We start from the raw sequence: 26,646 nt of genomic DNA, 5'->3' as shown, positions 1-26,646 counted from the left end.
ATAGCAAAGCATTGATCACAGGAGTGCAGTTCATTCTGCACTCCTGTGACCCGCTGTTGGCTGAAGTCACTTAGCTGGTACTTTACAGTCAGGATCCACCCAGATGTCTGCACCGGCAGCTGGCTCAGCCTGTTAGTGATCCGCTGAGAGCCTGAACCAGCCGTTCTCGCCATCTCCACAGCTCAGTGCTCCAGTAAGCGCGGAGGTGGGGGGCAGAGCATAGATTCGGTGAATGACAGTCATTAGCTCTCTACTTAATGAGGTCTGAGAACTGAGCAATCAGCAGTCTTTGATTGCTTAGTTCTTGGTCTTAGCAGCAGTGGGGGACAGATGACATATGCAGCATCCACCTAAGTGTGCATGTGTGTTAACCACTTAAGACCCGGACCTTTAGGCAGCTAAAGGACCGGGCCAGTTTTTGCGATTTGGCACTGCGTCACTTTAACTGACAATTGCGCGGTCGTGCGATGTGGCTCCCAAACAAAATTGGCGTCCTTTTTTTCTCACAAATGGAGCTTTCTTTTGGTGGTATTTGATCACCTCTGCGGTTTTTATTTTTTAAATCAATATTTTTTACCTTTTGCTATAATAAATATCCCCCAAAAATATATATATATTTTTTTCCTCAGCCGATACGTATTCTTCTACCTATTTTTGGTAAAGCAAATCGCAATAAGTGTTTATCGATTCGTTTGCGCAAAATTTATAGCGTTTACAAAATAGGGGATAGTTTTATTGCATTTTTATTATTTATTTTTTTGTACTACTAATGGCGGCGATCAGCGATTTTTTTTGTGACTGCGATATTATGGCAGACACTTTGGACAATTTTTACATATTTTTGGGACCATTGTCATTTTCACAGCAAAAAATGCATTAAAAATGCAGTTTGGGAGTTAGCCACAAGGGGGCGCTGAAGGGGTTAAGTGTGACCTCATTTGTGTTTCTAACTGTAGGGGGTGTGGCTGTAGGTGTGACGACATCGATTGTGTTTAAAAGGGAAAACACGATCGATGACGGCGCCACAGTGAAGAACGGGGAAGCTGTGTTTACACACAGCTCTCCCTGTTCTTCAGCTCCGGGGACTGATCGCGGGACTCCAGCGGTGATCGGGTCCACGGGTCCCATGGTCACGGAGCTTCGGACCCACGGCTGGGCACTTAAAGAGGACGTACCTGTACGTGCTTGTGCCCAGCCGTGCAATTCTGCCGATGTATATGTGCAGGAGGTGGTGCTTAAGCGGTTAATATATATATATTTCTTTTTTCAAACTTCTCTTTTAAAGCATGATGGGGAGCTTACAGCATACTCTCATTTATAACATCAGCATTGTAAAAGTTATGTTATGTAGTGAGAGCTGCCTGCTAGACATCTGTCCACAGCTTCCTGCATGCTTTACAGTAGGGATATGCACTTAGCGGACCTCCAGCTGTTGCAGAACTACAAGACCGATAACGCATATCAAGTCTCTGACAGCCACAAGCATGACACCCAGAGGAAGAGGCATGATGGGACTTGTAGTTCTGCAACAGCTAAAGGTCCGCTAATTGCATATCCCTGCTTTACAGCTTCTCTGCCGTTTATTTAAATTCCTAAGGACTAGGTATCCCATGGTACCTTGCTGCCTGCAAGCAGTGATTCTTGTACTGGCTCTGCCTCCTGAAACCCCTCCTGTCTGCACCTCTGTGGTTCAGATGGCAGACTCGGATAGGCACTACTATGTGACAGAATTTGCAAATGGGACACAGTGAATACATGTCACAGAATGCAAGGAAGTATTTATGTGGGGTCTTCACAAAGTAAGTTTACAGTTTTCAGAGCTGATTCTCCACAACTTTATCTCTGACCTGTCTCGTGTGTTTCTTGGCCTTCTTGTTCACTAAGGTTCTCTAACAACCCTCTCAGGGCTTCACAGAACAGCTGTATTTGTACTGAGATTAAATTACACACAGGTGGACTATATTTACTAATTAGGTGACTTCTGAAGGCAATTGGTTCCACAAGATTTTAGTTAGGGGTATCAGAGTAAAGGGGGCTAAATACAAATGCACGCCACACTTTTCAGATATTTATTTGTAAAACAAAATTGAAAACCATTTATCATTTTCCTTCCACTTCCAATTATGTGTCACTTTGTGTTGCTCACATAAAATCCCAATAAGATACATTTACATTTTTGGTTGTAAAATGAAAGGGGTATGAATACTTTTTCAAGGCACTATACATTTTAAAGTGGTTGCAAACCTCAGGCATGAAATGTGAACAAAGCGTTTCTCTCTATAGTCTCTTTACTTGTCATTTCGTTTGGCTGCCTCTTTTCTCCCCATCTACTATATACCGTATTTATCGGCGTATACCGCGCACTTTTTTGCCCTGAAAATCAGGGAAAAATTGTGGATGCGTGTATACGCCGATACCCGCTTTCCTGCGCCGAGTTTGAATACTGCGCCGACATATACCGAGCGCAGTACACTCGGGTATAGTCGGGCAGTCTCGGCTCCTTCCGCGCTCACGTCCTGGACGTACAGGACGTCAGCGCGAGAGTTGCCGAGCCTGCCCGACAATACACGAGTGTACTGCGCTCTGTATATGTCGGCGCAGTATTCAAACTTGGCGCGGGAAACGAGCGGGGAGGACGCGAGGACGCCGCAGAAGGACGCCGGACCCGACGCCGCAGACGGACGCCGGACCCGACGAAGAGGACACCCGAAGCCGCAGAAGGACGCCGGACCCGACGAAGAGGACACCCGAAGCCGCAGACGGACGCCGGACCCGACGAGGCCGCCGATGGACGCCGCGCAGACACCAAAACTGTAAGTACAAAAAAAACTTTTTTTCCACAGGATTCGGGGCAACTTTAGGGGTGCGCGGTATACGCGGGAGCGCGTTATACCGCGATAAATACGGTACTCAGACAAAGACCAAAGACTTGGTGAATGAACATGAAGGACTGAATCAGCATGACAGCCAGGAAGGAGAGGTGACCAAAGACAGCATCCATACTCAATACTCAATGTGATGGTGCATCACTAATAGAAAAATGCAATACTATTCTTATGGGGGGGGGGGGGTAGTTTGGTAGTTCAATGTAACATTGAACTACCAAAACAAGGCTCTTAGTGAATTTAAGGCAGGGTGCTATAACCCAAAACTAGGGAAGTGGAGTTAAACCTACCTGTACTAGGTAGAATGAAATATGTGGGAGGATCAGCACTGGCTAAATCTGTACCTGTCTGACATGTCATTGTGAATACAGAAATATAACACAGGAAATGTAAACGGTGTGCTTTATATTACAATATATGAGGGTTCTTTCCACACTTTTTTTTTTTTTAAATATTAAATATTTTTAAAAAGTGCATACCCCTCATACTTAGCAAGATTAAAAATAATTCTGATTGCAGCACTAATACCTTTCCACAGAGGGGAAGTGGAACATACCACTGTAAACCAGAGGTTCTATCTTTTTTCTGCTATCAAGGCATGGAATTGTAAACCTACTTGTTACTCTTAAAGGGGTGTTCCAGCCATTTGTATGTTTATTAAAAGTCAGCAGCAACAAAAAGTGTTGCTGCTGGCTTTTAATAAACAGGCACTTACCTGCTCCAGCGCTCCAGCGACGCGCCGGCCGGGGCTCCGCTCCTCTCCCCCCCTCCCCGGCCGGCGTCTTCATCTTCAGTGTGGGCACCCGGCCGTGACAGCTTTCGGCTTCACGGCCGGGCACCCACTGCGCATGCGCGAGCGGCACTGCGCATGCGCGAGCGGCGCGGCCCGGCGCCGCGCCGTGTAATTGGCCAGGAGATCGCCTAGGACCTGTGACGTGTCCTAGACGATCGCCTACAGCAGCCACTTCCTGAAGGCGACTAAGCTTAGTCGCCTACAGGAAGGAGGAAGTGGGACAGGAAGTCCCACTCGTGCTGAAGCCCCCACTCCCCCCCCAAAAAAATTACATGCCAAATGTGGCATGTAAGGGGGAGAGGAGTGGATTGAGAGGAAGTTCCAAATTTGGGTGGAACTCCTCTTTAAAGTGTCATGTTCACAAACAGCAGTAAGCACATAAAGCTGATAACGAGCAGGGCAGACATCCCTGGAGAGACGGTCACTGACTGACTCTTAACACAGATTAAGGGGCAGCAGGGGGCCATCAACTGTGACATAAACTTAGTGTCCCTGGTGAGAACCTGTCTGCCTTCATTAGAAGGCCTGAAATAGTGGAAAAAAATAAAAGTTTTATTTATACGTGTACTCATGTGTAGACTCATACTGAATGCCTGATCAGATTTTAATAGCATTTGCATCACTATCACATTTAAAATGGGCAGTCCTTGGACAGAAGCTATACAGAAGGTAATTAAAAAAGTAGTCTTTTTTTTTTTGCTGTACACACGGGCGGAATGTCGGCTGGTTTAATTGTCTGTGTGTACTAGGCTTAAGGTTCAACACTACATGAATCTTCTCAAAAGCCTGCTAGCAACTTGCTTAAAGGAGTTGTAAACCCTCGTGTTTTTCCACCTTCATGCATCCTATTTCCCCTAGCCCCCCCGTTTTACTTACCTGAGCCCTGTATTTCACTCGGCGGGGACGCGCTGTCCCTCTCTCCCGGCTCTTGATTGGATAGATTGATAGCAGCGCAGCCATTGGCTCCCGCTGCTGTCAATCAAATCCAATGACGCGGGGGGGTGGCCATATAGAGTCCGGCATTTGTGTCTATGGACGCAAATGCTGGACTCGGGAGCGCGCCCGCAAGGTAACCCCCCCCCAGGGGACCGCTTCTCCTAGGGGGTTATCTAATGCGGGGAGGAGCCGCAGAGGGACCCCAGAAGAGGATGTTCGGGGCCACTCTGTGCAAAATGAGCTGCACAGTGAAGGTAAGTATGGTATGTTAGTTATTTAAAAAATAAATAAAAAACAATCCTTTACAATCACTTTAACGTGGGGTTCCACCCAAAAATTAATAAGGTTCAACTCTACCTGAAGCATGTTGAAAACCTGCTAGCAGCTTGCTTAAAGTGAATGTCTGCATTCCCACTAAGATCTTTGTGTAACATTCCCAAATGGCTGAAAGATGCTTTAAAAGCTTCAAGGTAGCTGTTCAAGGTTCCAGATAAACTAAAGCTCATGTAACTAAAGCTATCATAATGTAACTTTATTTTGTATCCTTTTCTCTGTGGCCAGTGTTGGAGTGGCCTGCTACAAAATGGCCTTAATAAAGCCATCTATAGCAAGTAAACTGGAAAAACTGAGAAATGACAGGCAAAACATGAGAGAGAAAAAAAGTAACAGTATTACTTTTTCTTAATTGTCTCAACCTTTCCAGACAATTTTAAAGAAGAAATAAGAGGTGTGTATTCCAAGTCATTATGCCTGCCATTGTTAAAACACTTTACTAATTCTGAAAATGTATTTTTAACAACATTGTAATTGCTTCACTAATGTAAATAGTCTAGAACAATGGAATCTACAAGTTAGAAATAATGGATAGAAATGGAAAGCTCAACCTCTGAACCAGCTTTTTTAATAGGCTGAGCTGTGAAATAGAAAAAAAAAAAAGTGAAGGAAAAAAATTGACAAACTATTTCAAACTTTCGAAATAGGCCCTAATGAAATCTGTATGCAATGGCGACAAACATTTGATCACAGTCACAAAAAGCAAAGGAAAAACTAATTTAACTAACTTTAAGTTTCCAACTTCAAAAGCATTACAATATCTGCATTAGCATTTATGTTGCACTTAGTGTCTGAGCGCAGAATACTTCACTTTGAACTAAAGAGCGAGACAGTTAACAAAAAGAGACTATAAACATGGAGCTAGAAAATTGCCTATTCTGCTGGCACCAACAAACCTGGAAGTATTTTGCTCCCTGCAAAGAATAGATGGAAAGCTGCCTCTGTGCTGAATTAGCGGAGAGAGATTTATGGCATCTCTTCCCAGTTAACATCTTCTTTACTTTAGCGATTAGTCAGGGAGTCTCTTCTCCAGCAGCCATATCTAATATCATCACAGGTTGACAACGGCTCTGTTACCTGGCCTAAAGCTTTGTTCTCATAGCCACCAGCTCTTTCCAAATTGTGTGGGGAAACATGGGAGAGGAGAGAAATGTTGGGGATAGAATATTAATTGTTTAATGAAAGAATCCCACCACCAAAAAATGATGAACCTTCCGCCCAATCTAAGGTGAGGTGCACCTGATAAGGAAATAATATTCTACTATCACCGCTCAGGCCCTCAGCATTACATCACATCAACATATCAAGTCATGAGCTTGCTACTGATTATGGAATCTTCCCACTGCCGTTTATAGTCAATCACAAGAATGGCTAACCCGATAGGGAACTGGTCTCAGCATCATCCATTAGACTGCATCCACTGTCACTCTAAAGCCTGGTACACACACGATCGGATTTTCCGTGGACAAAGCGTAGGACTTTTCTCCGAAGGGCATTGGTTGTGAACTTGTATTGCAAAGAATTTTCAGACCAACAAACACAAAACTACATTTCTTCAGATCTTTTTTTCAGATCTTTAGTGCCACCCTTTGGGCAACTTCTGCTAATATTGTGTTACGGTTAGCATTGCTTCTGAGCATGCGTGTTTGTACTTTGGATTTTTGTGTGACGGACTTGTATACACACAATCGGCTAATCCGACAAAACACATTTGTTGGCGGAAAATTTTAAAGCATGCTATCCAATATTTGTTGGCGTAAAATCCGACAATTGTCCAAAGGAGCATACAAACGGTCAGATTTTCCGACAACAGCCTGCCATAACACAATTCCCATCGGAAAATCCGATTGTGTGTACAAGGCTTAAGGGATGGTGGGTCTGGATGGGACAGGATAGGGAACTAGTATCTCAACATAATCCATCAGGCTTAATCCACCCAAAAGTAGATGTAAAAAGTACTGTACTGCCCAAAATAGACTCTAAACATAATGACAGATTTCCCTGTTAAAAAAAAAAAAAAAACATAATGACAGATTGATTTTTGCATGTACATTTTTTCCCCCTAAATAGCTTCCTTTACCTTAGTGCAGTCCTCCTTCACTTACCTCATCCTTCCATTTTGCTTTTAAATGTCCTTATTTCTTCTGAGAAATCCTCACTTCCTGTTCTTCCGTCTGTAACTCCACACAGTAATGCAAGGCTTTCTCCCTGGTGTGGAGTGTCATGCTTGCCCCCTCCCTTGGACTACAGGAGAGTCAGGACACTCTCTATGTTGCAGATAGAGAAAGGAGCTGTGTGTTAGTGAGTGTCCTGACTCTCCTGTAGTCCAAGGGAGGGGGGCGAGCACAACACTCAACACCAGGGTGAAAGCCTTGCATTACTGTGTGGAGTTACAGACAGAAGAACAGGAAGTGAGGATTTCTCAGAAGAAAAAAGGACATTAAAAAGCAAAATGGAAGGATGAGGTAAGTGAAGGAGGACTACACTAAGGTAAAGGAAGCTATTTAGGAAAAACAAAATTACCTTTACAACCCCTTTAAGTCTAGGCGATATAATTGGGAGTATATAGGTGCCTTCCTATTTAGTAATACCATAGAGAATTACAACCAAATGTACTTTAAGCAAAAATAGAAGCTGCCCGGAAATTGAACACATAACAGAATTGATAACTATTTAAATCTGTTCAGGTACTGGAATTCATATAGTGTGTGTGTGTGTGTGTGTGTGTGTGTGTATATATACATATACATATATATATATATATATATATATTGTTTTCCCTACTAATCCTTATGTAAAACAATCTTCTGCAACCACATCTTATTAGATTCCTAGTGCCATCAAAAAACAGTTCAATGAGACTTTGCTGAGGGGTCCAGGAACACAATGATTTGGAAATATATGGAGACTGCTTCTGTCTGTCCTGACTGTTCTCTATGAGAGAAAAACAAACATGTTCCATTCTTCCAGAGAAGTGACAGACTCTGGGCTTCTCTCCAGACTGCAACCCCCGCCACATCCCAGCAGAGGTCCAGTATCCTGCAGAGCGCTCTCACCAAGAGATGTCACCTCTACCCCTCCCCCTTACATTATATTCCTGGCTGTCATCTCTACATCTCCCTCAATACATTAGATTCCTGGCCATCACCTATACAACCCCCCCCCCTTACATTATATTCCTGGCTGTCATCTCTACATCTCCCTCCATACATTAGATCCATGGCTATCACCTATACAACCCCCCCCCCCCCCCCTTTACATTATATTCATGGCTGTCATCTCTACATCTCCCTCCATACATTAGATCCATGGCTATCACCTACACCCCCCACCCCCCCCCTTACATTATATTCATGGCTGTCATCTCTACATCTCCCTCCATACATTAGATCCATAGCTATCACCTATACACCCCCCCCCTTACATTATATTCCTGGCTGTCATCTCTACATCTCCCACCTTACATTATATTCCTGGCCATCACCTATACACCCCCCCCCCCCTTACATTATATTCCTGGCTGTCATCTCTACATCTCCCCCCTTACATTATATTCCTGGCCATCACCTATACACCCCCCCCCTTACATTATATTCCTGGCTGTCATCTCTACATCTCCCTCCATACATTAGATTCATGGCCATCACCTATACACCCCCCCCCTTACATTATATTCCTGGCTGTCATCTCTACATCTCCCACCTTACATTATATTCCTGGCCATCACCTATACACCCCCCCCCCTTACATTATATTCCTGGCTGTCATCTCTACATCTCCCCCCTTACATTATATTCCTGGCCATCACCTATACACCCCCCCCCTTACATTATATTCCTGGCTGTCATCTCTACATCTCCCTCCATACATTAGATTCATGGCCATCACCTATACACCCCCCCCCCCTTACATTATATTCCTGGATGTCATCTCTACATCTTCCTCCATACATTAGATTCCTGGCTATCACCTATACACCCCCCCCCCTTACATTATATTCTTGGCAGTAATTTCTGCTCCCCCCCCCCATATCATACATTAGATCTATGGCTACATGGCTATCACCTGTACATCCCACCCCCCATACATTATATTCCTGGCTGTCATTTCTGCATCCCCCCATACATTAGATCCATGGCTATCACCCCCATGCATTAGATCCATGGCTATCACCCCCATGCATTATATCCATGGCTATCACCTCTATACCCCCCTGCCTCTTATATTCTATCCCTGGATGTCACTTCTTCACCCCCATACATTATATCCATGGCTATCACCCCCATGCATTAGATCCATGGCTATCACCCCCATGCATTATATCCATGGCTATCACCTCTATACCCCCCTGCCTCTTATATTCTATCCCTGGATGTCACTTCTTCACCCCCATACATTATATCCATGGCTATCACCCCCATGCATTAGATCCATGGCTATCACCCCCATGCATTATATCCATGGCTATCACCTCTATACCCCCCTGCCTCTTATATTCTATCCCTGGATGTCACTTCTTCACCCTCCATACATTCTATTCCTGGCACAGGCAACACGCAGCGGTGCGGGGTCGGGCGGTGATCGGATAGGACGGTGTGCCAGGAAGGGGTTAATGTAGTGTGTAGGTGAAGCACGCTGTCCCTGGCCCCGCCTCCTGTGACATCAGAGAGGGGCGGGGATGCCGGGCGGTATATAGGGAGCGCTCAGCACGCCCGTCTCTCAGAGCTCACTGACAGCCCGATCTATATCACTCCTCAGTGCGGGAATCCCGACATCATCATCATTGCTCAGCTCTTCCCTCCGATCAGTCACATGAGCATCACGTCCATGAGTCTGGACAGCCGATGTGTGTCCCCCTATGCCGCCTGGTGTATGGAGCCCACCAACTTCTACGAGCAGCGGCTGGGCGCCTCCCCGACCCACTGCAAGCCCCGGGCCATGTGTGAGGACACCGAGCCCCCGGCTGGAGGCAGCGGCACCCTGGCCGAGCTGAGCGCAGCCCCGGCCATCTACGATGATGAGAGCGCCATAGACTTCAGTTCGTACATCGACTCCATGGCCTCCGTCCCCAACCTGGAGCTGTGCAACGACGAGCTCTTCGCCGACCTCTTCAACAGCAAGAACGGCGAGCGGGCGGAGAGCGGAGCGGACTACCTGAGCGGCCTCCTGTCCTCTGCACCTCAGCACTACAAATCCCTCAAACAGGAACCTGACTGGAGCGACAGCGACCTCTCCTCATCCCTACCCTGCCAGATCGCCACCTGTGCCCAGACCACTATGAGCCTACTACAACCCACCCCGCCCACCTCACCTGAACCCTGCTCTAATGCCAGCTCTGCCTGCCCGTCCCCAGCCTCCTCCACCTCCGCTAACAATACCTCCAACCAGCGCTCCTCCAAGAAGAACCTGGACCGCTTCAGTCCGGAGTACCGCCAGAGGAGGGAGCGCAACAACATCGCTGTGAGGAAGAGCCGGGACAAGGCCAAGAAACGTAACGTAGACATGCAACAGAAACTGCTGGAACTTTCCTCAGAGAACGAGAAACTCCATAAGAGGATCGACATGCTCACCCGGGACTTGACCAGCCTCAGGCACTTCTTCAAACAGCTTCCCCCCGCCGCCACCAGCGGCTCCTTCCTCTCCAGCCTCGGTGACTGCCGGTAACCGGTACCTGTGTGTGTGACAGCAGGACTATAGCGAATACCTCATCCCTGAGGGAGACCTCCCAATCAGGCAGCACCTACCTGGACTGTGTGCCCTCTAACTCGGTGTCATCAGGCAGCACCTACCTGGACTGTGTACATCCCACCATACAGCACCTGCCTGCTCTGTGCCATCAGGGAGCACCTATCTGGACTGTGCTGTCCCACCTATCATACAGCACATATCTGGTCTGTGTGCCCTCCCAATCAGTGTCATCAGGTAGCACCTACCTGGACTGTGCTACCCTAATCTGTCATCAGGTAGCACCTACCTGGACTGTGCTACCCTAATCTGTCATCAGGTAGCACCTACCTGGACTGTGCTACCCCAATCAGTGTCATCAGGTAGCATCTACCTGAACTGTGCGCTACTCCCCCCCCCCCCCCTCCACATTGAGCCACAATCTCAGCCTTGTCCAGCATCATAAGCCTAGTGCAATAATAAGACTTCTATAGCAAAGAGACATTGGGGGGACCCCCAGCAACATTGTGCCAAAGACTTGGGTCACCGCCCACTATTAAAGGGACAGTGCACCTGACACCCTCATATTCATGACCTGATGGGTGTGAAGCTGCTGCATATGTTTTTTTTTTATATATATAATATATAGAGTACCAGGGCTACAGCCTCACATTTCATGCAAACAAAGCGGGAGGTACGGACTGAATGCTAATTCTGTAAACACTTTAGAGCTAAGTTTTTGATGTAAGCGTTTTATGACTACAACCATGAAAATGTTCTGCTAACCATTGTCCGATATCTACCCGCCATTTAAGTGCCTGTTTGCTTTTCTAGTGCCTAGTTTTTACTTGTTCTCTTTTTGTAAGCAAGATGTTGGTTCTTTTTTTTTTTCTTGTCTCATGTGTTGTCCTGCTAGTGCCCCAGTGGAGCCATTCACACCAGCAGAAGCATTTGATATGTTCTGTTAGTGCCTTGCACAAGCGGCCTCTGTAAGCTGAACGTACTGTATGTGGGGTGGGGGAAGGGGGCACATTTTGGGCAGTGCCAAACAGAAATTGTGCTGGTCTTCAGTTTCCTTATTGTTGAATGTGTAGCCAGATAAATAGTGCTACCCCCCTGGAATTATAAATATATATATTTTTTCTTCTCCACAAAACTATAAGACAAAGCTAAAACATTTCCCCTTTCCTTAAATTATTTTTGTAATTTTTAGTTTTCTATATTCTGTATGGATGCAGCTATGGTACATTTGTAAAATGATTACAGAGAAAAAATACTTTGTATTGTAGATATTAGGGAAAGAAAATGAGCATGCTCAAGTTTTTATATGATTTTTACAGCATTTTTAATAATAATAAAATGAAAAAAAAATACAAGTATCTGTCTCCAATGCTTTATTGTCCGATGGATGGAAGGAGTTAAACGGTGTCATATTGGTTTACCTAGTCTTACATTCCATAAAGTCATGCATTAAATGTACTGTAAAACTATAACCAAGACAAGGAAGCCAAGTAACTCTTGTCTTCTCATAGATTTCATATCACAATTCTGGTTAATGAGTAACATGAAAAGGCTGTGTCAGGTCATTAGTGCCTGAGAGCTACTAACAGGTGTAGGAAGGGCTGGTTTACACTGCAAAGAAATGCATTGGTTTCCATGGACCTTGCTCACACTCCTATGATAAAGTGCTGAATTTTACCATTGAACTCAACTGAAGAACAAAATATGCCCATTTTAAGTGCAAGTTCACACCAGATGCAGTTCTGTGCACGTTTTTTTCTGCACTAAAAATGCATGCACAGTGTTTTCCATGTATTCCACTGGCTCTAGTTCACACCATGCTGTCACTTTCTGCACCAGAAACTGACTGCATAGTGTGTGAACTAGAGCCATTGGAATACATGGAAATACACTGTGCATGCATTTTCAGTGCAGAACAAAAGTGCACGGAACTGCATCTGGTGTGAACTTGCCCTAAAGGTATATAATGTGTGACAAATGGCTAAACCATCTAAACACGGGTCCTTCAAGGTTTTATATACAAATTTAATACATAATAACTGCAGTAAGGAATGAAGTTGGGACAATAGATACACACGCCTCATCTATGGATGTTATTTCTACACGCCTATCATATGAAGAATATCCGGCATGACTTACTGGGAAAATGTAAATCCAAAACATTAAAATCAGATTGAACAGAGTGTTACATCATGGTTAAGGGCCCATTCACACAACTGCACGCAATACACAGCATATTAAAACTGCCATTTATTCTTAAGGCTACTTTCACACTGGTTTGCATCAAAATCGCCTATGTGATAGGGCATGTGACTCAAAAACACTTAGTGGGTGTGTTTTGCAGCAGTCTCAATGGGGAGAAGTGTTTGTTTAATTTGCCAAAAATGTGGCAATCAGGATTTTTTTTTTACACTGCAATGGACCCACACTGCCCCAGTGTGAACACATACATAGCATTTTTCTTGTGCTTTTCAGGCACTTTTTAATCAACGCAAAAGTGCTTCAAAAACTTCAGTGTGAAAGCCTAATGGCATTTCAATACAGTCTTCTACATCAGTGGTCATCAACCCTGTCCTCAGGGCCCACTAACAGGCCAGGTTGTATGTATTACCTTGGGGAGATGCAGACTAGAATACTAGTAGCATAGTAGCAAGTTACATCACGTGTGATATATTTCAGTTATCTTGCAAACCTGGCCTGTTAGTGGGCCCAAGGACAGGGTTGATGACCACCGTTCTACATGCTTCTACACTAGCGCTCAAATGTTCAGTGTGTTGCAGTGCACTTTACAAGCATTAAGGGCCACTTCACACCAGATACAGTTCAGTTCTGTGTGCTTTTTTTCTGCACAAAATGCATGCACAGTGTTTTCCATGTATGCCAATGGCTCTAGTTCACACCATGCAGTCAGTTTCTGCACCGAAAACTGACTGCATGGTGTGAACTAGAGCCATTGGAATACATGGAAAACAGTGCATTTTTAGTGCAGAAAAAATGCACACAAAACTGTACGGAACTGCGTCTGGTGTGAACTGGCCCTTAAGGGAGTTGTAAAGATTTGTTTTTTATTTTCTAAATATTTTCCTTTAAGCTAGTGCATTGTTGGTTCACTTACCTTTTCCTTTGATTTCCCTTCTAAATGTTTATTTTTCTTTATCTACATTTTTCACTTCCTGTTACTCCTCAGTAAGCTGTTCTGGTTGACTAACCCCCAGCCAGATGACAGGGGGCAAGCTTACTGAGGAGAAACAGGAAGTTAGAAATTCAGATAAAGAAAAAAAAAAACATTTAGAAGGGAAATCGAAGGAAAAGGTAAGTGAACCAACAATGCACTAGCTTAAAGGAACTCATTTTGAAAAATAAAAAACCTTTACAACCCCTTTAAGGTATGTTGGGGGCCTATTCAAAATGAAATAGCGGTTTTACCACCGTGAAAAATAAATGCATGTGTTAAGGCACACCTATGGTGTAGGCAAGCCCTAATATATCAATTTAAGGCAACACCTCTGTCTATAATGTCCACTGTAACCTCAAAATTTGTTGTGAAGAGTATGACCCTTATCAAACTTTGGAAGCCACTGCAATGATGGTATACTGTGTTGCATATAATAAAGCTATATTCTAGCTATTATTTCTCTATTATTGGTTAAAAAAAATGGGAACAGAAATGTGGTTGCTCTGGGGCAGTGTTTCTCAATTCCAGTCCTCAGGCCCCCCCAACAGGTCAGGTTTTCAGGATTTCCCTCAGATGAAAAGGCTGTGGTGATTACTAAGGCAGTGAAACTGATCAAATCACCTGTGCAAAATAATGGAAATCCTGAAAACCTGGCCTGAGGACTGGAATTGAGAAACACTGCTCTGGGGAAACCATTTACAGCATTCCCTCTGGCATACATGTGAACTCTATAGTTGAATTAGGGGAGTGCACACACCATATGACGTCATACAGTCAGAAAACTGACCCATTAACATTCCAGACAGGGTACATTTAAATCACTCTTTTAAAAATTGCAAGCAGTGGTTTTCCAGCAAAAAGAAAGACACAATCTACAGCATTTACAAACATGGTTTTTATTGAAACATGTCCCTGTTATTTACATAGAGAAGGGAATGCTCTGCTGAAGGCACTGGTAACATGTGACCATCTACTGACACTTGTAGTTCTTCAACAGTTGGCACTTGTTCATGTCTAGTTAATGAATTCATTAAAACACAATTGCAGTGTAAAATGTTGTGTTCCACATGTTAGTGGCTATACAGCAAAGTCCAGACCCCCTTGACGCTCTGGCATTCCAGCTTGAAGAAGGCAGATCTCTTCCAGGGCCACGCTGCTGCTCACATGCTGGACATAGCAGGACACAGGCCCCACCTGCCTCCCCAGGATGGCACTCACCTCATAGCGCTGCAGATAAAAGGCATGTGTACTCAGCAAACAGAACTGTACATTTTGTTCAAACAAGTACATAGCTCAGATAAAAATCATGCAGCAAGGTCCTCTCCCTCTTTATTACCTTTTACAACCCAGACAGTTTAGCACAGGTGAGACAAAAGTCTGAGCTCAACTGCAGGATTATTGTACAATGTCTGGTGCTGATAACTCAATGAGATTTTATTTCCATTGCAATTATACAGTGTTCCTTATCAATGAATGAGGGTTACGGCTAGCAAAGGTTATGCAGGTACCTGTACATTACTCATGATCACATTAGACAACCCTTTTCCATGTACTGTGCCTTGTGGAGTGATATGTTCTTTCTAATGATCTCAGAGCTATAAAAGGTCAGATAGCTGCAGGAGATTATGGACAAGTAAGTATTGCTTACAACAATCAGGCAACAATAGGGCCTCTACCTGCTGGAATTGGGTGTAGCTCATTACAATTTGTATGAAGCACTCACGGTAACATGCACTGCATCCACGCTTCATACGAGAGAAGATCCCAGTGGGTTCTGTGTCTTCATCAATGCAATACAGAGTGGGCAGATATTTCACCATCTATTGCTTTTAGACATCTGCCCGCTAATCCCGGTATAAAACCGTATCCATTGGACTTGAAGCAGAAAGCTAGGCACTCTGGCTTTTACAATTGTACAGCTTTGTATTACTGCAAATAGTTTGTTTGATCTCTCTTCATCACCACAAATTCCAGTAGGCAGTGGAGTCCAATTCAGCCTTTTTCCTCAGTCACCCTATGTCTGCATGCACCCTTTAGGAACAAATCTAAAATGCACTGCTCATGACAGAAACAAAAACACACTGGCTTCATATACTGGGCCCTATAGCGGCTTCAGTTATAGTAGTACTATTTACACTGACTGTGATCAAATGGTAAAACCAGTAAACAGAGCCATGACATGCATACCCTTTAACTGGTATGCACTGAGCTTATTGCTCAACCCCATACCAATAACATAACCTAGTACTGCCAATTCAAAGTCTTGGTGCTCACGCATTATCTACAAATGAGAAATCTTTGGATGCATAAAAAAATCTGTACAGGATTCTGCTCCCATGTGAATGATCCCTACATATCTTGTACCAAAGCAGCTTGGAGTGGCTCTTTGCACTTGTCCCTGCTTACATGTGCAACTGAGATGTGTGGGTGAATCAGTACAACCATGGTTTCTGTATTGACTAACATAGGCTTCCTGCAAACAGCTTCAGACACATAAATGGCTATTCACGCTCTACGGACCTTTGCATCCACGTAAATGAGCCTGTAATGTGTATGTCTGAAAAAAGCATATTCAGTACATCTCTGCAGTACATGCACATTTGAAAAGGCTTTTGGCACAGAAAAATACTTCACTCTGCCTTTGAAGCACCTTAATCTTAAAGGAGTTGTAAAGGAAAACATTTTTTTGCCTAAAATTAATGTCTGCAAGGTAGACAGACAGAATAGTGTAATGATTCTGTTAAAAAACGAGTAAATACCTATTAAATTCCTTCATCTATATCACCTCCGGCGTTCTAGTTTCTGTTCTCTCATTCACTTCCTGGTTTGCGCTCTTTCATGTAAGAACTACATTTCCCAGTATGCATTGCGGCACACGCAGTAATTCACACCTCCTTGAAGTCTCTAACACGTAGAGAGCGTCCTGTTGCACAGATGTAGTTCCCAGGAGGGGGTGAGCACGTCACTGACCACCGCAGTAAATCCTCCCGTCACGGTGGTGAGTAACAATCAGACAAGCAGGAAGTGAACAGAACAGAGAAGAAATAGAGCAACTTCTGAGCAAAAACAAACAATGAGGAAGTGAAAAGAGGATTGTTTGCAGGTAAAGGATGCTTATTATGAAAACAAATGTTTTCCTTTACAACCCCTTTAAGTGGTGTTGGATTGGATTGGATTGGAATAAATACTTATAGAGCGCCGAATGCGAGTTGTGAAACTCGCGTCTAAGTGTTATCAGCCCTGCCCATTTCTACCCTGTATGTAGTATAGAACCTCCCCAATTTTATAAAGATGAGCAACTAGTTTAGGGTGACATTGCTGCCCTTCCATAGACAGAGTACGTGGAGTGAACGTTGTCACCTTAGGACAGGAAATGTGGCATTGACAGAAATATTAAAGTGGTTGTAAATTCAGAAGTTTTTTTTTATGGTAATCCATTTTATGCAGTAAGTGTATAGCAGCCTCCCTAATACTTACCTGAGCCTCATCTCAATCCAGCGATGTTGCAGGAGACTCTCAGCTGCCTGGGACTCTCCCTTCTCATTGCTTGAGACAGCAGCACGGCGTCATTGGTTCCTGCTGCTGTCAATCAAAGATAGTAAATCAATGAGGAGAGAGGGGGTGGGGCTAAACTGCAGCTCTGTGTCTTTATGGACACACAGACCAGCTGTTTGCCTCGGGTACCCCATAACAAGCTGCTTGCTGTGGGGGCACTCAGCAGAAGGGAGAGGGTCAGGAGCGCTGGTGAGGGAAGGGGAGGATCTGGGCTACTCTATGCAAAACCACTGCAGAGAGCAGATAAGAATAACATGTGTGTTATTTTTAAAGAAAACAATTAGACTTTAATATCACTTTAAGTCAAAATAAAAGCCTGAAAAAAAAAAGAAAAAGAAAACTAACTCCAACGACATCTAAAGATTGGTAATCTACAATATATATATTTTTTATTTAGATATACATTTTATTGTCATACCTGTAGGCCGTTTGCTGCCTTCCCCTTCCAGAAGCCTGGCTGAATAACTCCCAGTTAGAAATCCCATCATTTTAGTAGTGAAAGCCAATGGTTTTCACATCCTATAAACAAGGCAGGCCATGGGGACGCGCGTCAGGTACGCGCTGACGTCACCACACTCGTTGAGGACGGGAGCTTTGCATTGTAGCCTGCCGGCTTCATAATATATATGCTATTTTATCGTCTTTTAAATGTAAGGTATCTGTTTTTAATTCATTAAATTTTCCGATGGTATTACACTATTAGTTCTTTATTTCTTCTTGGGTAAAATTTCTGACTCTGAGTCCTAAGGAATATTTGGAATACAAGTGGAGGTTTTGCTTCCATTCATCCACCCATTAATCTGCAGTTTGGTGTTGAGAGAAGATCCCTGTCGGTGTATGATATCACTTGCCTTCAGCTGCTTCCAATATGGTAAAGGGTTATCCCATACGGTGGTGGTGCACATTGCAGTGGATTTTGGGTGCCTTTGCTTATCATCTGCCTAGGGCTTATTATTGCTCATTATCGGTCGTCTGGTAAGGAGACCCTGTATGTGGTGGTGGAACACTTGTTTAAGTTGTTATCAATGGGTGCAGTTATCCATTTTTACCACTCTATAGTATTGGTCCTGTCATAGGGTCATCAGTTTTGGCAGGATTACGCTATGTTTTTTCTTTTTCTTGGTTAATAATTTACCTACGCTGTGGAGTCAATTCTCTATCTGTTGGAACTTGACATTATTGGAGAAGTTAGTGCTATCTTACTAACCAAAGGCCTGGGCTGGGCTATAGCGACCTGCTTTAAGTGGCTTACTATCTGGTAAGCATGCCTTTTATTAGGTTTTTGGTTTAATTCCAGGTTAGTCATTGTGCATCATCATACCAGCTCAACCTTTGGACTGCATCGCTTTAGAACAATTTATTTTGGACTCATTAGCGAAATTTTTCTTTTCTGTTTTAGTGTTTTGCATCCCACATTTATTGCTGCTTTGGATTGGTCCACTTAATATCTGTTATAATGTATTTATTTAGTTTACAGTAAGCACATTGTTTTACCCTTCACAGGCCATGGGGATTGCCAACTGAGAAGTATGACAATAAAATAATCAAGATTTTTCAAAACTGTACAGTTTTTTAACCACTTCAATACCAGACACTTTCACCCCTTCCTGCCCAGGCCTTTTTTCAGCTTCCAGCGCTGTCACACTTTGAATGACAATTGCAGTCATGCAAGACGGTGGTATTTACCCCTTCACCCCAGCCTATTGCAATATGAAGGCTGGGCGGGAGCCCTATTATCGTGGGAAGACATCCGATGTCCCCCAGGCCTTTCTCCAGAGCGAATGGTTACCCGCTGTGTCTACCAGACACAGTCAATGACAGATCACTGTACTGGGGGGCTGCTGGTACCATGTGATTGTTGTGGCCAATCAAAACAGATCACATTACAATTGTACACAATGAATTGCTTTGTTTAATGCCATTCATTGTGTACTATTGTAATGACCTTTGTGATTGGTCACAGTGATCACATGGTACAGGCAGGTCCAATCATACAGTATACAGCCTATCTGTACCATGTGATTAGCTGTGGCTAATCACAATAGTAAACACTGATTGAATAGTTTTCATTCAGAAAAATGGTGGCTTATAATTGTAATCTTCACAGTTATAAGCAATCATGGTGTGTTAAAAAATAAATACTGATACTTCCCGAGAGTAGTACAGTGTTACTATGGTACCTAAGAAAAATTGTAAAAAAAAACAAACACAACAAAAGGGTAATAAAAAAAATAAAAATAAAATAATAATTTGCGTAAAGTTTTGCATGACTGCACAATTACCAGTAGCCGGATAGCAAAAAAAATGCCCTGGAATGGAGGTAAAATCTTCAAGTGGGTTGCATTGTGACATCACTTGTGGATACACGCAAAGTAGAGTACTTTTATCCTGACAGGCATCATATTTTAAAAATAGATAGATAGATAGATAGATAGATAGATAGATAGATAATATAAACATAAAATAAAAATAAGTGCATTGCCTGCCTAACTTCGGAAGAGACAGAAGTTGGTCATGGTAAGACATCATCCTGGCAGCTCAACCCCCTAAATAAACAGGGGTAGATCCACAAAGAAAATACGCCAGCGTATCTATTGATACGCCGGCGTAATTTCAAAATTCCCGTGTCGTATCTTTGTTTTGAATCCTCAAAACAAGATACAACGGCATCTGGGTTAGATCCGACAGGCATACGTCTTCGGATCTTAGATGCAATTTTTCGACGTCCGCTAGGTGGCGTTCCCGTCGTACTCCGCGTCGAGTATGCAAATTAGCCATTTCCGACGATCCACGAACGTACGAGCAGCCGTTGCATTTTTTTACGTCGTTTCCGTTCGGCTTTTTCCGGCGTATAGTTAAAGCTGCTATCTGGTGGCGTACTCAATGTTAAGTATGGCCGTCGTTCCCGCGTATAATTTTGTAAATTTTACGTTGTTTGCATAAGTCGTCCGTGAATAGGGCTGGACGCCATTTACGTTCAAGTCAAAAACAATGATGTCCTTGCGACGTCATATGGAGCAATGCACCCTGGGAGTTTTGACGGACAGGGGCATGCGCAGTTCGTTCGGCGCGGGGACGCGCTTCATTTAAATGAAACACGCCCCCTACCCGCCCAATTTTAATTCTGCGCCCTTACGCCGCGAGATACACTACGCCGCCGTAACTTACGGCGCAAATTCTTTCAGGATTCAAAGAAAAGAAAAGTAAGTTACAGCGGCGTAGCGTATCTCACATACGCTGCGCCCACGCAGATGTATGTGGATCTGCCCCACAATCTTTAGACTGACTGATGGATATCATTAATTTGTCATTTCCGATTTGATGAGAATACGACATAAAACATACCCCATCTTCACTGGAGCAAGAACTTAGAATAGAAGAAATGGTATTCTGCTGCAGCTGTGAGGAAATAAGAACAAATGAAACATGAAAATTAGAAATTTAACTGAACAGTGTAATAAATACTTCCATACGCTACAGTGGCAAACATAGTATGTGAGGTTGAAAAAAGACACAAGTCCAACCTGTGTGTGTGATTATATGTCAATATTACATTGTATATCCCTGTATGTTGCGGTTGTTCAGGTGCTTATCTAATAGTTTTTTTGAAACTATTGATGCTCCCGGCTGAAACCACCGCCTGTGGTAGGGAATTTCACATCCTGCTGCTTTTACAGTAAAGAACCCTCTACGCAGTTAAAGGTTAAATCTAATTTCTTCTCATTTTAATTAGTGTCTGAATAAACTCCCTTCCGCGGAAAAGTTTTATCGCTATTGTGGGGTCGACCAGTACGGTATTTGTAAATTGAAATCATATCCCCTTCTCAGGCGTCTTTTCTGCAGAGAGAATATGTTCAGTGCTTACAACCTTTCTTCCTAACTAATCCAATCCCTTTATTAGCTTTGTTGCCCTTCTCTGTACTCGCTCCATTTTCAGTACATCCTTCCTGAGGACTGGTGCCCAGAACTGGACAGCATACTCCAGGTGAGGCCGGACCAGAGTCTTGTAGAGTGGAAGAATTACCACTGTTACCACTGTATCTCTTGAGTTAATTCCCTTTTTAATGCATGCCAATATTTTGTTTGCTTTGTTAGCAACAGCTTGGCATTGCATGCCATTGCTGAGCCTGTCATCTACTAGGACCCCTAGGTCCTTTTCCATCCTAGATTCACCCAGAGCCCCCTCCAGTGAGTAGATTGCATTCATATTTTTGCCATCCAAATGCATTTTTTCACATTAAAACCATTACATTTGCCATGTAGTTGCCCACCCCATTAATTTGTTTTAGATCTTCTTGCAAGGTTTCCACATCCTGCGGAAAAGTTATTGCCCTGCTTAGCCTCGTCCGCAAATACAGAGATTGAACTGTTTATCACATTCTCCATGTCGTCTATGAACAAATTAAATAGGATTGGTCCCAGCACAGAACCCTGGGGGACCCCACTTTCCACCCCTGACCATTCAGAGTACTCCCCATTTACACTCTGAACTCGCCCTAGTATCCAGTTTTCAATCCATGTACGCACCCTATGGTCCATGCCAACAGACCTTACTTTGTACAGTAAACGTTTATGGGGAACGGCGTCAAAAGCTTTTAATAAGGAACAATGGTCTGGCAATTACTTGACTAAGTTCCATAAGGACCCTCGGGTGCAAGTCATCTGGTCCCGGTGACTTATTAATGTTACGTTTTCCAAGTCTATCTCTAATTCTGTCCTCTGTTAGCCATGAGGGTGGTGAAGGGTATTGACCCCCTCATTCCTTTGTTAAGACTGAGTAGAAGAATACATTCAATACCTTCACCATCTCCCCATCCTTTGTAACCAGATTTCCTTCCTTATTCTTTATGGGGCCATTATGGTCTGTCCTCCCTTGTTTACTGTTTATATACGTAAATAATTTCTTGGGATTTTTTTTTGCTCTCCTCTGCTACGTGTCTTTTGTGTTCTATCTTAGCTGCCCTAATTACACCCTTACATTTCTTGTTGCGTTCTTTGTTCTCTCTTAACCCTTTCATGCCTAAGCATATTTCTGACATTTAGGGCCAGATTCAGGTAGGACTTACGCCGACATATCTTCTTATACGCCGCGTAAGTCCACGGATGCGCCGTATTCTTGAAACCAGATACGCCTGAATTCTGGCTCCATCCGACCAATGTATGTCTCCTATGCCGTCGTATCTTGGGTGCATATTTAAGCTGACTGCCAGGGGCGCTTCCATTGATTTACGCATTGAATATGTAAATTACCTAGATACGCTGATTCACGAACGTACTTGCGCCCGTCGCAGTAAGCTACGCCGTTTACGTAAGGCGTACGTCCGGCGTAAAGTTATCCCACCTAAAGCAGGGGTAAAGTCATGTTAAGGTATGGGCGCGGGAACAGCGTCGTATTTTACGCAAGTCGTACGTAAATGGGGCTGGGCGTAGGTTACGTTCACGTCGTACGCATTGAGCCGTCGTATCTTAGGGAGGATATGCAACGTGATTCTGAGCATGCGCGCGCATGCGCTGTTCGATCGGCCCTTCATTTACATGGGTTCACAGTTAATTTTAATACAGCACGCCCACTACCTGCCTACTTTAAATTAGGCGGGCTTACGCCGGCCCATTTACGCTGCGCCGCCGTAACTTAGGGAGCAAGTGCTTTGTGAATACTGCACTTGTCTCTCTATGTTACGTCGGCGTAGCGCATATGAGATGCCCATAGAATCTAGCCCATAGTGTTTAATTAAAATCCATATTTTTTGCTAGAAAATGATATAGAACCCCCCAAACATTATATATATATATATATAAAAAAATATATATATATATATTTTAACAGCGAATAAAATGGCAATTTTTTGCAATATTTTATGTCACACGGTATTTGTGCAGCTGTGTTTTAAACACAACTTTTGGGGAAAAAGGACACATTCATGAATTTATTAAAAAAAACGAAACAGTAAAGTTATCCCTAATTTGTTTGTATAATGTGAAAAATGATGTTACACAGAGTAAAAAGATACCAAACATGTCACACTTTTTAACTACACGCGCTCGTGGAATGGCGACAAACTACGGAACCTAAAAATCTCCATAGGTTACTCTTCAAATTTTTTTTTTTTTTTTTACGGTTACCAGGTTAGAGTTACAGAGAAGGTCTGGTGCTAGAATTATTGCTCTCGCTCTGATGATCGCGGCCATACCTCACATGTGTGATTTGAACACCGTTTACATATGCAGGTGCAAATTCCATACGCGTTTTCTTTGCTACACAAGCTTGCGGGGATGGGGGCATTTTACATGTTTATTTGCTTTTTTTTATTTACTTTAATACCATGCACTAGTGCCCCTTCCTGCCCAGGACAATTTTCAGCGCTGTTGCACTTTGAATGATAATTGCACGGTCATGCAACACTGTACCCAAACAAATTTTTTTATCATTTTCTTCCCACAAATAGAGCTTTCTTTTGGTGGTATTTGATCACTTCTGGGTTTTTTGTTTTTTGCTAAACTAAAAAAGACCAACATTTAATTTTTATTTATTTTTTACAAAGTTTCTGTCATAAAATGTTGTTTTCCACTTCACTGGCATCGATATGTAGAAATGATGGGCACTGACAGGTGGCTGTTATGGGCACCGACAGGCATCTGTGATGGGCACTGACAGGTGGCACTGATTATGAGGTATTGATGTGTTAATCAAAGGTTTTACTGCAGGGCACTGATTGGCACTGAGGTGGGCTCTGATTGGCACTGTGAGTCTTTTTATTATGGGGACATTGTGGGCACTTAGCATGTGATTGGCACACCTGAGGGGGCTGTGCTGATAATCCATGTGCTGATTATCAGCACAGACTCCCCCCCCCCCGACAGGGAGAGATGTTGGCTCTCCCTGTCAGCGCAAACGGAGGAATGCCGTTTACGACACTTCCTGGTTTACGCTATGATCAGCTGTGATTGGTCACAGCTGATCACGTAGTAAGAAGCCTCTGACAGAGGCTCCTTACCACGATCAGAAATGCGGCATGTCAGACTGACATGCCACATTCGCGATCAGCGTGCGCCGGCAGGTTATCCTGCTGGACGTTATATCACGGCCAGTCAGGATAACAGAGACACTTCCCGGACGTCAATATGCTATTGACCAGGCAGGAAGTGGTTACATTTTGTTTAAAAAATAAATAAAAAATGTATCACTTTTATTGCTGTCACAAGGAATGTAAACATCCCTTGTGACAGTAATAGGTGCAGCACAGGACTATGTCGCCCAGCAGAAGTACAAGGGCTAGTAAAAGAGGCACTAGGATATTTCAGTTAATGGCTAAGGATTCTGAGCATGCCTGCAGTTTACCATCCCTATCTGTCAGTCTGGTAGCAGCCTCACAGGATGATCATGTGCCCCTGTCTGGTTTTGCAGCTTCTCCTATGGCAGTTCCTGGATAGCTTAGAAGAAGGAATTGCTACTATAAATCGCAACCTCCTTAAAAGGTGGCAGAAAACAGGGTAGATCCCCTTCATCTGCTCTGGCTCTCTCATCAGATGAGCATTCTGAGGGTGAAAAATCCCTTTCTGGAGATGAGGATCAGGTGCAGTCTGAGGACTCAGAGGATGAGAAGATTCATTCTACCTCTCAGTCACTAAAGATGCAGGTGCAATATTATGCAGAGATGGTGCGTGCCACTTACACATTGCCTCCTGTTGAAGCTTCTATGTCCTCGGTTTCCTCCTTGGGATCTCGGGAATCCCCACAGGCTCCCACAGGTCAGGCTCCTTTCCAGTTCATCCCTTGCTGGATAAACTGATGTATGATGATTGGGTTCACCCAGATAAACTGTTTTCTCCTCCTAAGCAGTTTTCCCTCCTTTATCCTATGGAGGAAGGTTTCACTGGGGGGTATCTGCTATAGATGCAGCTATTTCTTGTGCAAACAAAAGCCTGACCTGTCCTATAGACAATGCTCAGGGCTTTAAGGATCCAACTGATAAAAAGCTGGAATCTTTATTGAAAGACTCCTCCTCTACGGCCGGTGCTGTAGTACTACCTGCAGTTGCAGCGATTGACATATGTCAGTTCCTCAAGAAAAAAATGAAGCAGATGGTTAACCTCCTCCCTACAGAGAAGATTGAGGTTCATAAGGACCTTCCTAAGGCCCTGTGTTTTACGATTGATGCGATTATGGACTCTGTTCAGCAAGCATCCCGCTTGAATCACCTGCTGGTACACATGCACGGGTACCTTTGGTTGAAACATTGGGAAGCCGAGGTTTCTTGCAAAATATACTTGGCGGTGTTGCCCTTTGGGGGGGGGGATGCCTGTTAGGTGATGATTTGGATAAATACATCCAAAAGATTACCGGAGGCAAGTCTTCTCTGTTACCAGTTAAAAAGAAGAGTAAACATCCTTCATTTAAGCGTTCTCTTTCCCCAACCCCTGGAACCTAATTTTCCAGGCAGTTAACAGGCCTCCTCAGTCTAATACTAGGGGAAAGGCCCAGAGCCAAGCCCAAGGGCAGAAAAGGACTTGGAGTTCAAAATCTTCCAAACAGAACCCCAAAACTTCCTTATGAAGGGGCGCCCCCGCTCGGCCATGTGGGGGGAAGGCTACTGCAATTTGCAAACGCCTGGTGAGAAGAAATTCAGGACAAGTGGGTCATCTCCACGGTATCCTCAGGCTACAATATGGAATTCAGAGAACTTTTGCCACCCCGTTTTCTGAGATCAAGAATTGCCAAAGATCCAGAAAAAAGAAGGCTTTTGTTTTTGGCCTTGGAACGCCTGTTGTCCCAAGGGGTAATCATAGAGATAGCCCCAGAGGACCAGGGATCAGGGTTCTACTCAAACCTTTTCACGGTTCCAAAACCTAACAGGGATTACTATTCTAGATCTGAAAAACCTGAATCAGTTTCTGAGCATCCGCTCCTTTCGCATTGGAGTCTGTCTCCTCCAGGGAGAAGAGTTTGTGGCATCAATAGACATCAGAGATGCATATCTACATGTGCCAATATTCCCCACTCACCAAAGATTTCTAAGGTTTGTGGTGGATCAGCGCCACTTTCCGTTTGTGGCCCTCCCTTTCGGTCTGGCTACTGCACCTCAAGTGTTAACGAAAATACTTGCCCCGCCCCTGGCAAAACTAAGGGCACGGGGCATAGCAGTAACAGCCTATCTGGACAATCTGTTGCTCATAGATCAGTCCGCTACACGCTTGGACCACAATGTGCACAGCACAGTGGAGTATTTAGAGTACCTAGGCTGGGTCCTCAATCTGGAAAAGTCTTCCTTACAGCCTCAGAAAAG

General features: G+C 43.9%; 2 protein-coding genes across 3 annotated transcripts in view; one reads left to right on the top strand and one right to left on the bottom strand.

Annotated features, from left to right (window-relative positions):
* Window positions 1–9,657: 9,657 nt before the first annotated feature.
* CEBPD (CCAAT enhancer binding protein delta) lies at window positions 9,658–11,987 on the top strand. Of its 2 annotated transcripts, none has more exons than XM_040354169.1 (2): window positions 9,658–10,869; window positions 10,911–11,987. In XM_040354169.1, exon 1 carries the CDS (start codon window positions 9,760–9,762, stop codon window positions 10,609–10,611), a length of 852 nt encoding a protein of 283 aa, XP_040210103.1. In that variant the 5' UTR covers window positions 9,658–9,759; the 3' UTR covers window positions 10,612–10,869; window positions 10,911–11,987. The 2 variants fall into 2 exon arrangements, with proteins under 2 accessions (XP_040210103.1, XP_040210102.1); XM_040354168.1 differs by having other exon boundaries at window positions 9,658–10,951; window positions 10,995–11,987.
* Window positions 11,988–14,687: 2,700 nt separating this feature from the next.
* SPIDR (scaffold protein involved in DNA repair) overlaps window positions 14,688–26,646 on the bottom strand; it is a 761,161-nt gene continuing 749,202 nt past the window's right edge. Inside the window, exons 19-20 of the mRNA XM_040354167.1 lie at window positions 20,708–20,761; window positions 14,688–15,034 (exon numbers count right to left, since the gene is read on the bottom strand). Of these exons, the coding sequence (XP_040210101.1) occupies window positions 14,885–15,034; window positions 20,708–20,761 (204 nt within the window). The 3' untranslated portion in view covers window positions 14,688–14,884. The remainder of the gene's footprint in view (window positions 15,035–20,707; window positions 20,762–26,646) is intronic.

Source organism: Rana temporaria, chromosome 5, assembly GCF_905171775.1.
Source record: "Rana temporaria chromosome 5, aRanTem1.1, whole genome shotgun sequence".
Lineage (NCBI taxonomy): Eukaryota > Metazoa > Chordata > Amphibia > Anura > Ranidae > Rana > Rana temporaria.
The sequence above is the reverse complement of the archived record's forward strand: the minus strand, read 5'-3'. Positions and strand labels throughout refer to the sequence as shown.

What these genes read in the sequence shown, in the direction of transcription:
- CEBPD (XM_040354169.1), top strand. Translation starts at nt 9,760, where the DNA reads ATGAGCATCACGTCCATGAGTCTGGACAGCCGATGTGTGTCCCCCTAT.